Source organism: Aquila chrysaetos, chromosome 8 (genome assembly GCF_900496995.4).
Source record: "Aquila chrysaetos chrysaetos chromosome 8, bAquChr1.4, whole genome shotgun sequence".
Taxonomy (NCBI): Eukaryota; Metazoa; Chordata; class Aves; order Accipitriformes; family Accipitridae; genus Aquila; species Aquila chrysaetos.
The window spans coordinates 10,860,870-10,874,520 of NC_044011.1; the positions used below are offsets into that span (position 1 = coordinate 10,860,870).

Consider the following 13,651-nt stretch of genomic DNA (forward strand, 5'->3'; position numbering starts at 1 on the left):
ATAGCAATTTGTACAGAGGACTAAGATTCAGAAGCATCTGAGGCTCCCGAATCCAAGATCCTGTTTTCCTAAAAACCTTTTGTTGTTAAGGTGTCATATGCCTTTCTACGAAAACTCAGTTTCAGTACAGTTGGAGAGTATGTAAAATCCAAGTTAGATACACGTTTTTCATTAGCCTTATCTGTGAAACAGACTTAAATTAATGAAGTACGTGTACATGTGGTACTAGAGCACATTTATTCAAGAAATTAAATTTAAGAGAGTATAAGCTTACTGAAAAATGACCTTTCAGGTATGAAACAACTTTAGAGAGCATTATACATGAAACTGAAGCTTAAAGCAAGGACTTCACTTAGAAAAAGAGCCAGAGTTCATTTGGCTTGTTTTCCCAATTTGACTATCCATTTCTCCATGCGAGGAACAGTATTTTTCATCTACTCAGTAAGAAAAAAAAAATCCTGTACTCTATTTGGTCTGTTTCCAGGAGTTTTGAAATGCACATGTATTACTGAAAACTGAGCCATTACCATTCTGCACGATCTGATTTCTTCCTAAAATTTTCATATGAACTAGCTTGTTTAAGTGACTAACACCAAGCCCAGTAGGTTTTAGTACATGAACAAAGGGAGGAACGAAGACCATTCACAGAAAGTTTGTAGAATATCAGCATCCATCTCCACTGTGTATTTCCTGAACTCACCTGACTGCACACGAAGAGGACCTCTGTAGGTAAGAGTCAGAAACCCTTCACCAGACAGATACAGGGTTTTATCTAATTCCACCAGCCTCACCGACGTCAGATTTTCTGCTTCACATCCAGCAGCTATTTTGCCATTGATTTTACCACAATCTGGCATGGGTCCACAAATGTTTAGCTAGAAGTTTTGAAAACATGTGGGTATACACAGTATTAACTGCATCAGAAAAATTATGTCCATATAGCCATTTCTACATCAGTAGAACTCACTTGTCAAGTACTTCAAACAGCATGAAATGTCTGTCATTTCTAGACTGCAAGACAACCAACTATACTAATACTGGAACAATATCCTCAATCTTCAGCTTCAAGGTCCACAAATTCTCCCCATTAGCGGTACAGGATGTGGTTTAGCAAGTTTATTCTTAGACTAAAAAACACTATGGTAGTATCTGTGGACAGCCTAGGACTACTGATACACGCAGATCACATTAAGAACACTGATAGCAACAGATTAATCCCTTCCTAGGCTTCCACTGTCCATTTCTTCTGCACCAGCAGATAAACTGGTATTACGTCCATAACTGGGAAACCCTGCATAGCCTCGAAAGTGTGGCTACCTTATGTTTGCTAAGAACCAGAAGCTTGATGCTTTTAAGATGATCTGAGATGAATCAAGTTATCCTCCATTCCTCCCCTCAAGCACAGTACTTTCCCACCAACTCAAATTTCCTAAGAGGACTGAGTTAAAACTCCACTTACTCACTAAGACTGGAAAAATGCAACAACAGCAACCATAAGCAACAGATTGTAGTCAGAATTCTTACCAAGAACCTCCTCCCAATGCCAGTAGCCATATAGCCTTTTCCAGAAGCTAATGGCTGCAGATTAAACAGAAAGCCAGTGTTTGGATCTCGCACAGAGCAGGACTGAAAAAAAAAAAAATTACGACAGCATTATTTTCTCCTTCTGCGTTTCTTCTGTTTAAGTTTTGGCTCCCTAAACAAGTTAGAGGTAAAGGAATCATTTACATGTACTCCTAGCCTGCAACTTAATTTGGACAACTAGAATACAGCTCTGGCAGTAGCAACAGTTCATCCAATTCTTTTGCACAGTTGTCCGTTGACGTCAGCCACATACCAACATATCAAAGCAATTTAACAGATGACATTTATCAGGTCAGCTAAGAGCAAGGAAATTTTAAGTGAGGGTTGTTTTCACACTAATGTGTTTATGTTGAGACCTGTAAAGTAGAAGCAACTGAGTAGCTCAGTGTTAAAAAAAAAAAACAAAAAAAACCAAAAAACAAAACAACAACAAAAAAAACCACCTCCATTTGATGATCTGTACACAAACAAGGACAATATATATCCTTACATATAAACTCAGTTTTACTAGCAACCTTGTAAGGGAATGAAACATTCAGTGCCACAGCAAGTACGTTGTTCTCAAGAGAGAGCACTTGAATACTTTGGTCAGAAGTTACGCATTTCAGGAACACTTCAAGAAAGCAATAAGATATCACAAGACTCCACTATGATCAACTTCAGACTTCACTGTAGTTAGTTTTCTTCAAGAGTCATTTAAACACAGCAATGAGGAGTGCTAGAAAAAAAAAAATAGTATGTTGAGAGTATGAATACAATTATCACCCCCTTTCTCACCTGAGAATCATCTTTTGTCTCCTTGATTGGACAAGCAGCCTCAGTTTCCCATAAGAACGTGGCCACACATTCCTGAATAGCTATAAACCGTGGGCTGCTACTCTGGAAACAGATTGCAGAGAGAAGACCAGAGTAAGTGTAACAGCCAACACCTTCTCACACTTGAGACTCCGCTTTATGAGAAACTGTCACGTTCTTCTAAAAGACTTCACTACAAATGCACACAATTCCCACCCGCTTCCCTCTCCCCTATTTATTTTGAAGGTCACCACTGAAAACTTTGTCTAGCTAAACACTTAGCATGTCATTAAGCTTTAGCGAAGAACTGAATCAGACATCCAAAAATTCAGATTAAATCCAATAATGAATCTAGACATGCATAATCAGACCTTGCCTCAGTCTAAGCTTTGAGGAGTTTTGGGGTATAATGCACAGTCCACTATAAAAAAAAAGTGAAAATCAAACAACACAGAACTCTGTTAGCTGAGGTAACAAGGTAACAGGAGTATTAATTATACGCACTTCATTTCAGTGTTTTCAGGCAAAAGCAAAGCAGTTCATAACTGCTCCAAGTCACAGATTTTGACCATACCTCTTGGGCTGAAGATCAAATGAGTGAGTGGAGTAAGACCTGCAGATTCACAAACCAGCAAGAACAAGTCTTGGCAAGCTTCAGTCTAACAATCCCCTCTGTCTAAACTTCAGTATGTGGAGTTGTATCAGCAAAAGCTTTATAGATTTAAGAACTCATCTAGAATCAATAAGCAACAGAGGATGCAGAACCTAAGCTTGAAGATGCACTTTACAATATTCTTCCTCTTAAGGGGGTCTGCAAGGTTTGCATGTACAACTCCTCAGTCTTAAGTCCCCATGTATTTTTCATGCTAATTAGACTAGTCTGAAATATCACTGTCCACTGAGGCTGTTGGTTTTTAACTATTTCTTGCTTACGATAAAATACCCAGTCTAAGACACATGCTTCTTTAGCATCTAAGTCAGCTTTGTAAGTCCTCAAGAAGTCTCCCTTGTCATGAATCTCCTATACACTATACATCTTCATGTAGCTTCAAGTTATATGATGGAAAACCTGCTATGACAAAGCAACAACTGAAAGATCATTTATCCTTACAAGAGTGCCCCTGGAACAGATGAAGTGGATGGTGGTGGTGTAAGTAGTTTTCTTTCCATCAGCATCAATGCACACAGAGCCATTTGCATAGGTTAGAATAATGCGTCCAGGTCTTTCAACTACTAGTTCTTTGCTGGCAACTCCAAGATTACTAATAGAGGTGACTTCAGAGTAAGAAACCTAGAAATAAAGAAAAGCATGTCAGCATTTCTAAACTGAAGTGAGCAGTTATAGATACAGTCAAAAAGAAGAAAATACCTAACACAATAATCTTGTGTACAGAAGGTTATCTTGAGAGTTTTGAAGATAACAAAGGTGTAGAGATCACCTTATGTATCTTCCCCATTATGTACTTAAGTTTCACATATTTAACACACAAGCTCCATAAGCAGGCATGGTTTGGTTTTTTGTGGTTTTTATTTTTAGTACAATAAGGTGCCTGTAGTGCCTCACAACAGCCATCCTTATCTCACCAGCTACTCATCTTAGGAATTTAGGGAGGCCTGTGCCTCACGTGCAGTAAGTAGGATTTAATTTGTACAGCTCTTTAAAACACAGTATGTGGAAGCCTCCAGGCATTCTTAGAATTGACATCAGGGATCTGCCATACTTAGCAAAGCCTAAAAAGCACTAGCAGAAACTGAGCATTAGAACAACAGTAGGTGCTGCTACTACCAAGGTCCAAATTAGTCTTCACTTCTGCAACATAACTGGTGTTTCCTATTTTTAAGAAACTATTTTAAGTTAGCAACAACAACAAAACAGAAGAATACACCTCCAAAGCAGCTCTGTCCACAAGGACTTCTGGGGTTTTTTTGCCCCCCCCCCCCCCCCCCCCCCCCCCCCTTTTTTTTTAAACAACTCTGCATTTAGGTTGATACAGTGTGGTCACTTTTTATTGCAGTGTCTTCAGCAAGAAGTAATGAAGCCCTAATGTGTCTCCATGTGTAAAATAGTCTTACACAAGAAGGACTAACGCAACCATAGGGAACTAGTAATATTGAGCTCAAGTGCCATGATGGTGACGTACAGATTCGGTCATTCAGGCAACCTCTTCAACAGTATGGAGAGAAGGTGTTCTCTCCATTTTACAGAAGGAATTAGGACAGATTGGTGAGCCTCTAGTTCAACATTCCCTACAGCTTTGAGTAGCACAGAAGCCAGGCCTGGGGCAAAGCGTCCATCCAGCCTGTCAGCACAAACAGTCCCATGATAAATTGTTACACTTCAGGGAAGTACAGAAGTAGAAGCCCATAACCACCACCACCGCCTTTTTTTTTTTTCCTGGCTTGGCAACTTCTGCCTAATCTACTCCTCAAAGCCAAAGAGAGATCAGAGAGGGGTGACAAAGAATCTTTAAATGCATTTCTCCCACAGTTCAATCTAAAACAAGTCAGAAGCAAAACAGAATATCCAGGAGAGCAACCTGTTCCTAAAGCAATGCTAGCAGTCTCGGAGACCGCGGCTGTTTACACAGAAGAGATGCAGTTTGTCCGCCTCTGCAACACAGGACAAAAGAATCATGCATGTCAAACGTGACATTGATACATTTGTAAAAATTAAAGCTTTGGTCTTTGAAGAGGTGGACAGGAGGTCTACCATTCTGCAGTGATTATGCCAACACAGAATACAACTGTATTTTGCACAAAGAAGCCAGAAGTCATGTACCTATCTGGCATACCCCTTAATCTCACTCACTTGGCAAACCAGCTCTGAGCTGGGAAGGAAAGCCTACTCACATGATCATGCCGATATTCCATCTGACAGACAGATGCTCGCCGGTCGCATCCTGGGACAGCAATCAGTGGTCGACAGACGTTTATGTAGTACTTCTTTCGCTCACTTGGTCTTGAATTATCCATGGCATACCAGTTTTCACCTCTCTTCTCAGATTTTGCTAAGCTGAGCAGGAAGAGAAAGTTCTATACTAAGAATACACATTCTTCATAGATTCTCTCTAGCTTTCTCTGTCAGTCTCAAGAAACAGAGCAACTGTAAGGCATTCCAGAATAACTTCTTCCCCTCATTTTTAAGCGTTAGAGATAAAAAGAGTACTCCTAAGAAGTAAAGCACAGTTGACAAAGTAGTAAGTTTTTATTAAGCAAAACCATCCCCAAAAGTCAACTTACTTCTTAGGAGACAAGTCAACATACTAGAGGGAAATGCTGTCTTCATTTCAAGGTACTTGCAGTTCAGATTGTCACAATAGATGAAGTTTCCAGTGCTGTCTACACAGGAAACCAGCTTCATCCAGTACTAAGCTATCAGCCAGAATACTAAACTAGAATAGCCAAGTTATGTTGTATATGTTACTTTCCCACCTTGACAAGTCATATTGGTCCATGGTGTTGGGATCAGTCACAACACATTCCAGTGGCATTTCAGGACAAGCGTGTTCAGTGTACCACCTGAAGTTGTAGGTATAGTTATCTTCTATCTAAAAAACAGCAAAATAAGTCAGTGAGGCTTTCCACACAGAATACTTCAGGACTCACAGCTACTCCTTTTTATGTTAAGCTTGTTATTTCCCCTTGGTTTTGGGATATACCTTCTCAGATTGATTTGTGTAGGTCTGTTTTGTTGTAGATCTTGTCATTTGCTGTGTCACCAAAAATACTCTTTCCAAAAATAACACAACCAGAGCAACTAGAGCAATATAACTGCTGTCTGCTGTGTTACAGGACACACAGTCCTGCCGCTTGTTACTTCTCAGCTAGTTTTGGCTTTTTCAGCTAGAAATACAAGATGATCAAAAGCACTAGTAATTACATGGCCCTGAGACTAGAGAAGAATGAAGTAAGAACCTGGATCCAGGTGAACAGCTTACTGCTCAGTGGTCAAGACAAGCTTTATGGCTGCAGCAAGAGGCAGATATACCAAGAGAAATAACTATTTCTCTTAGTCTGCTTTATAGATACTGGATATTTCCATCTGTCAATCTCTGCTTGCACTGGCCTATCAGCAATTATTGTCAGGATTTTGGGATGGAGGTCCTTCCCTTCTTCATATAGAACTCCTTACCTGATATTCAGGCTGACCTATTCCAGCCTGACGGTCACACAGAAAAGTTATAAGGGTAGATCTCTGTGTCTTCTTCTCATCATTGTATGCTGTACCATTTTTGTAGGTCAACTGAATCAGACCATCATAATAGGAAAGTTTGGAACTGGGCAGTCCAAGACTCCAGAACTGATCCTTACTAGAAAAGAAAAAGTGGGCTTTGAGACTGAAAAGAATGCAAAATTAATTCTCTCTTTAAGAGAAGTCTTACAAGTAGTAAGCACACAGGTAAGTTTATAGAAGACACCATAATAAGACAAAAGAATTAAATAAGGCTGACTAGACATAAGTGAGCTAGATGAATAGAATTCTGCAAAAGGAGACTTAAAACATGAGCAGGTGTTCTTCTTTGAAAAGGAACAGAAGTTGTACCTTGCTTAGATATCTAGAAAACTTTAACACTCCCTTCTCTAGAAGCGTGACAGAAATATCCAGTTCCCGCACTCCAGACTAGAACTCGAACTGCAGACACCCTAATGCTGGGCTCAAACTGGTTCCATGCAAATACACACGGACAGTGAAGACCTAGCACTGCACAACAGCAAGTCTTCTCACTCAGGGAAGAAAACTGCCTTCACATGCTCCTAGCTTTGGTTTAGGAGGGTTTCTTTACTCTGACTTAACAGTGGCTCTACCAGATCTAGCCTGACCATCTTCCCCTAAAGAATGTTTTTAGCGTCTGCAGTGAAGTCTCCTTGGCTGGAGAGTAACTCAGATAAAGCCAACTCAAGTACAGCTGCATGTGTTTGCAGTGTACCACATCTCTGGCAACAGGCCAACCTGGAACCTGAATCATACAGATACTAATCTCAGACATAGCTTGCAGAAGCTAACAGCAATGATGCTGTCAGAGCAGCAGTACACACTGGGACTGTGCCTGCGCAGCACTTTCAGTGATGGAAATACAGTGCAACACCCAAGCTCTAGGCTCCACGTCTGCATAAGGCAGCCACTACTCATCCTGAGCACAGCAGTTCTTCCTTAAGCCAGCTCTTGGAATCCAGCTGACCCTGAATCCAAATTGTGGGTTGGCTTAATACAGCTGCAGCAGTTAATCTGTCCCTATGTTACAGTCCCTATGGGAAACATAAGGGGGAGCAATGGACACACTCATTCAATCTCAAAAGCTAGCTGTAAACAAGATTACAGGTGTGTGCACTTTGCTTGAAAGAGCTGGCAGCGTAATTACTGCACTACCAAACAATATTTTACATGCACATCACCTCAATCTATTACAGGCAGCACAGCAATTATTTTACATGAGAATTGTTTGCTGTTACACACAGACAACACACCATGCAACAAGAGATCTTTTATTACAGACAACAGAACTAGAGTTACTCACCTTTGTGTTACTTGGCATGCTGCTGATTTTGTGTGACACAACTCATCCGGCACACTGCCACAGATGTTTATGTAAAACAAGTATTCAGTAGTATTAACTATATAGTGCCCATTTTTCTTGGCCAGAGGTGATAAATCAAAAGAGAAGCCTAATTGGGAAATAATAAACTTGATCAGTTTAATTTTTTCTTGTCACCTCTCACAGGTTTTGATTCTACCAGTCACACAGCTAGTTCACTTCCCCCCAAATAAGTCTCCTTCCACATAATTATTGTTCAGAAGCAATATGGACATACTAAAAGCATGTTTTCTTATACAGAGGTATTTACTACAGTAAAATACACATTACATCTATTTTCCTCCACACACAATAGGGGAATATTACGCTTGTGCTGTTCTGATCTTCCATATGCATGTGCTTAAAACTACTGTGCTCTAACGTTGTGTGTGCTTAGACTTAGGCTAAACTCGCTCTGTTCTTGCGCATCAAAAGGACTCAGTGTTGCAACACAAGTTCTACCCCTCGCAACTTTCAATTTGCTGAGCATAAATACATACCTGCCTGAGGATCAGAGACTTGACAGTTATCTCCTTCAGTTTTAGACAGGACACACGCAGCAGCAGTATACCAATCAAATGCATATGAACATACACCCTCAGACATCAAGATCGGAGCACTCTCTAGATCACCTGGTATCACAAGAGCAATGTGTTACACATACAGACAGTCAGGCTGCCAAAAGAACTAGGAATTTAAGCCTAGGAACACTAGCTCCTCTCCAACAGCAGACCAAGATTAACTGTCGAAGTACCTCTCCTCTGAAAGTGAGGACTAAATAGAACCAAAAATTCCTTGCACAAATTCTTTGCATCTTCTTCCCCAGAATTAAAGTTTAGCCCAGAAGTAAAGATGCACTGCTCGGTCTGTTCCTCAGTACTATCGCACTCTTTGGGGGAAAAAAAAAAGTTTGCTTTGATACAAAAACCTGGTGTTTTGCTACAACAGCTTTATTAGGAAGGAGTGCATAACCTGATCCTAACAGCCAGCACACTTGGAGGATTCAGCTTCCTCAGGCTGAGGTAGAGGAATACAGGTTTTCTGTTACCCTGGGAGATGGTTAAACTAGTGGGCTATTATATGGAGATGAACAACATTAACAACTTCTGCAAATGCTTCTGCTTTTTGTAAACTGCAAGCAGTTTCGACAAAACATACTTATTGGAAGAGAAGGTTAAAGTATCTGATCTCAGTTCAGAACCAGTCTTTCCCATCAAGACAATCTAGGGAAATAAAGTACTTTGTATAGCTTCCAGGTATTTATGGAGCTTTAAACACTTAAACATACTTTCATCATGTTTAAGAGAGTCTTAGTTTGAGAGACTTACTCAAGGGTCTTTAAAGAGTACTTGTATGAAAGGTGAAGACAGCTAAATACCTGCAATTACATTGTTATCATCCTAGTAAACAAACCGCAATGCTTCACCTTGTGCATAGAAGGAAATAAAAGACAAAGGCACATGCTAATATTTAGCACTCATGCCTGGGCACATTAAGTGACCTCCAGTTTTTAACTGGATCAGAGAACAGGGTGTGGATATTCTCACCTGGTCTGCACACTAGAGTGATGACAGTTTTGATTTTTTTGTTAACACCACAGCTGTCTCCATTTGAATAAGTAAGTTGAATATTTTCTCCAACCTTTTTAGGAGAAGATACAAATGTTCCAAGATTCTTACTCTTGTTTTGTTTATCTGTAAAGACAGTAAACACATCACTTTTGTTTCTCTGGAAAGAAATGAATTTTACACTATTAAGATAATATTAACTAGCCAAATGGAAAGTCTTAAGAAAGCAGATCATTAGGAGTTTGTTTTTACCTCACCAAAACCATGCTACAAAGCCTGAAGTTCTTTAGTTAGAAAACGCTACTTGCATCATTTCTCCTAGGGTCTTTGGGAGCATAAGAGAAACGTGCTCCTAACTTGAAATAACTGAAGGCACTCAGGGCAGCCTACTCCATTTGCAGAGGAAGTGCCAAGCCTTCAGAGCCTTAAAAAAAAAACAAAACAAAAAAAACCCCCAAAAAACCCGCTCACGCAAAAATCAACCATCAAAAACCCCCAAAACACTCACCTACAGAGCAAACAGCAGCATCATCTGGACAGCTGGAAGCTCCTCCTCTCTTCCACACTTTATGGCAGACGTTGATATAATAATGCTTCCTCCCTACCTCCGAAAAGCTACTGTCCACAGCTTCCCAGTTCTGGGCTAACTCTGAAATACAGGGGATTGTTAAGAACAAGTCATCTGGCTTAATTGTTCTAGCCTATCCATGCCAAAATGCCTTTTATCACAAAAAAGGATCCACGTTTAAAACCACTTAAGATGACAGCAACCATGGCAGTCATAGATACAGCTACTTTCATAAGGCACTCACTCCTTTTGTGACAAGGAAAGTGAACGCCAGTACCCCAGAAGATCACCAAAAAAAGCAAAAGCTGATTGATATCCAGCTAAAGAACTGCACTAGAGATGGCAGGTAAATTCGGGGAAAAAAGTAACTGAAAGCTAGTTTTCATTGCCATACCTGAACTGCGGATCAGAGGTGACAAGTCATAGTGTTTTCTCTTATCAGCAACTCTGCAAAGGAGATCTTCTTTCTCTTTAACACATGCATATTTTGTATCCCAAGTAAAAAAATAAGTGCAGTCCACTTCACCAGTAAATACTGGAGTTCCTCTACCATCGTTACCTTAACATTGAAGATGGATAAACAGACATTAGGTTTCCACTAGGGGAAGGGAAAAAAAGCAAGGAGACTTGAGGACTAGCAATGAGCAAGGGAGATAAAAACCCTTTTGCTGCACAGGACTTGTATTTGTGGCTTGATGGGGTTTTGGGGGGTTTGTTGGGGTTTTTTTACTGCTGGCTAAGAAATGAGGCTCTTTTATATCTCAATATTCTTGATCATCAGTGTAAATTCAGAATAGCAGTGCTACTACACAGCACAAAACAATCCTGCCAGCCATAGAAATTAGTGCTTACTTTAACAATATTTATTCCTTGTGTTAGCTGTGGCTCAAAGCATGCATTCCTTTGAACATAAGGTCTACTAGCAAGCACAGAAGTCAAATCCTGAGCAGAGTCATCACAGCTTGTTAAACTCACCTGCTGTTTCATTGCACTCAAAGTTTATGACAGTCATTCTCTGAAAGCCGGAACTACATGCATCCCCATTTGGATAAATTAAAGTGAGATCCCCATCAGAGTATCTGAGTAAAAAGCCAGTTTTAGATAGAAACATGGGATCAGACACAATCACACAGTGTTCTTCACATAACAGAAGCCACACTCTTGTTTCTTTATTAATTGTCTCACTCAAAGGGAAAACAAATGCTTGTTCAACATTAATACTGACATTTCTACTGCAACAGAGGCTTGCATCCACTGATTTTTCTGGTTACTTTTCATGAGTTTGTACAGAGTTTAAAGAATGCTCTAAAGCTATTCCAGCTGTGGTGGAATATCTGTTCCCATTAGTTTATTGCATGGCTATTTTTGCAGGTGGAAGAAGTCATACTTCCTGGAAGATCACTCTGACAAGTCTGTCACATGCTTACAGACAGAATGGAAGATCATATCTAAGTGAATAATCTCTGCTTTGCTGTCTCATGCAAACTATTGTCCCCCATATGCCACTTGGGAATCCTGAAGTTCTTAAAAAAAAAAAAAAAAAAATCACAAAATCCTGGACGTCAGTAGTCTTGGATATGATTAATGCATGTTCTTGCAAAGGAAGCAGAGATGCCCTCTGGTTGAGGACAGCTTCTAAAATATCTGATCCTTATGCCACTTTACATGCAAAACTCAAGAAGGGCAAGAAGCAGCACAGCACAATTTGCAATTCTGACACCAAAGTCAGTGAAAGTTTCTTCCCTGTCTAGGCAATGGCCTCTACCAACCTCATCTGCTCCTCTGTTTGCTAACGTTATCCTGGTATACTGTTAAAGTTTTTCTATAAAAAAACTGAGCAAAAATACTTGGATTTTGTATCAAATATTGCTTACATGACAAATAAGGACAAAGAGCCTTTTACACACCTCAGGGTTTGATTCTCAAATCTTCCTGCCACTTTTTGCTGGTTATTCGAAGATTTTACTTGGCAAGATGAAGTATATACCGTGCTGTCCTTGCAGTTACCTGCAGTGGTTTTCCCACATACATTCAAGTAATAGTAATACTCCTCTTTGTCATCTTTGGCTAAATATGGCGTGACATAATCTGAATGAATAACAAAAGGAAAAGTGTTTTAACACACAGCAGAACAGACGTAAAAACCCAAATATCTACAAAGAATATTTTTCCTGTCTCCAAACATGGAACTGGAAAACTGGCTAGTAACAACACAAACACAAAAGAAAAATAGTGAGCTTACCTGGAAGCTGAGTAAGCGGTCTTAAATCAATGGAGATATCATGTTGCTCATTAGTCAGAAGACAGGTCTTGCTTTCCAGGTAATCCCTGTGACAGGCATACTCAGTAACCCACTCAATTTCATACCGGCAATTTGTTTTTGCTGTGAGTTTGGGACCTGCACTCTGATTCGTAAGTAAAAAGAATTTAAATTACAAGTAGAGACTTACTTGAAATGCAATCTTTAAAGCAACAGTATCACATTCCTTTAGGGTCAGTAATGACTAACTTCACCTGTAAATTGCTTAAGAGGTGCAAACATTGTCTCTGGCCTCTCAGAAACAGGTGTTGAGAAGAAATAAAACAGCTCTTATTGAGTGGCAAACTATTAGAAGCCTAAACAGAGGTAAAGTGATCTGCATTAGCAGAAGGACAACAGAAGGAACAGTACTTTAAAAAGCACTTATCCTTAAGATGTTGGCAAAAGTAGAGATATGTGAGCCCAAGTTGCTAAGCACAGCTTGGATTGTGTTTGCCTCAGAGGAGTCCTCAAAGAGGGGAGCAGAGATCAAGTGTTCTCTGAAGGCAAAGCAGCCTCTTAGACACAGGTCTTTTAGCAACTTTGATTCCCTCAGTCCAAATCAAGACTGAAAGATGTTTGAGAATTCTTTAGGCAACACTTCCGTCAGATGTGTTTTCTGTAGTGAAATATTTTGGCACCTCTGGGAGAAGGGGTAGTCCTGGTTTTCCTCACTTTAAAGTGAAACATTTATAAATTCACTTTGTTTCATAAATCTGTATTTCTGCCATCCACTAAAACAACAGGCAGATACCCAGGTAAGTATCAGATAAGTTACAGGCACAAGTAACATTAGGAATACCACAAGTGTGCATAGCTGCGGTGAGGTATTACAAAGCGACAGCAGACAAAGGCCTATGGTTTGTTCCCGCAGCAATGAGGGTAAAGTACGGTACCTATCTAGGTCAGATGCAGGCCAAAACATTAAACCAAAAATTAGCCAGACAAGAGTGTCTCCTTCACTAAACTGCAACCAAAAGCACCACAATATGAAATGGCAAAGCATTAGCAACAGCCAGTCTGGCCCAATTCAAGGGGCGTGGGTTGCTGACATTAGCCAGCATCACATCAAAATGATCATTATATTGCATTGAAGCAAGGCTAAAACAGTGTCCTGCAAAAACCGAGCTGCTGCTTAACACTAAAGATTTTACTTTAAGTTAAACTGAGTTCAGGAGCCTGCTTAGTAAGTGACAGACGTTTGCCATGCAATGACACCTGCTAGTTTTTTTTTTTTTTTTTTTTCCTCTGAGGAAGGCCAGAT

The 13,651-nt window shown here is 40.0% G+C and overlaps 1 protein-coding gene across 1 annotated transcript in view; it reads right to left on the bottom strand.

The window, feature by feature from the left end:
• The window catches only part of IGF2R (insulin like growth factor 2 receptor), a 61,244-nt gene that overhangs the window by 27,355 nt on the left and 20,238 nt on the right, over positions 1-13,651 (bottom strand). The window contains exons 8-22 of the mRNA XM_030021887.2: positions 12,331-12,493; positions 11,996-12,176; positions 11,064-11,167; positions 10,483-10,647; positions 10,029-10,169; positions 9,500-9,646; positions 8,453-8,584; positions 7,896-8,043; positions 6,512-6,689; positions 5,812-5,927; positions 5,230-5,392; positions 3,491-3,670; positions 2,362-2,463; positions 1,525-1,626; positions 701-875 (exon numbers count right to left, since the gene is read on the bottom strand). Of these exons, the coding sequence (XP_029877747.1) occupies positions 701-875; positions 1,525-1,626; positions 2,362-2,463; positions 3,491-3,670; positions 5,230-5,392; positions 5,812-5,927; positions 6,512-6,689; positions 7,896-8,043; positions 8,453-8,584; positions 9,500-9,646; positions 10,029-10,169; positions 10,483-10,647; positions 11,064-11,167; positions 11,996-12,176; positions 12,331-12,493 (2,197 nt within the window). The remainder of the gene's footprint in view (positions 1-700; positions 876-1,524; positions 1,627-2,361; positions 2,464-3,490; positions 3,671-5,229; positions 5,393-5,811; positions 5,928-6,511; positions 6,690-7,895; positions 8,044-8,452; positions 8,585-9,499; positions 9,647-10,028; positions 10,170-10,482; positions 10,648-11,063; positions 11,168-11,995; positions 12,177-12,330; positions 12,494-13,651) is intronic.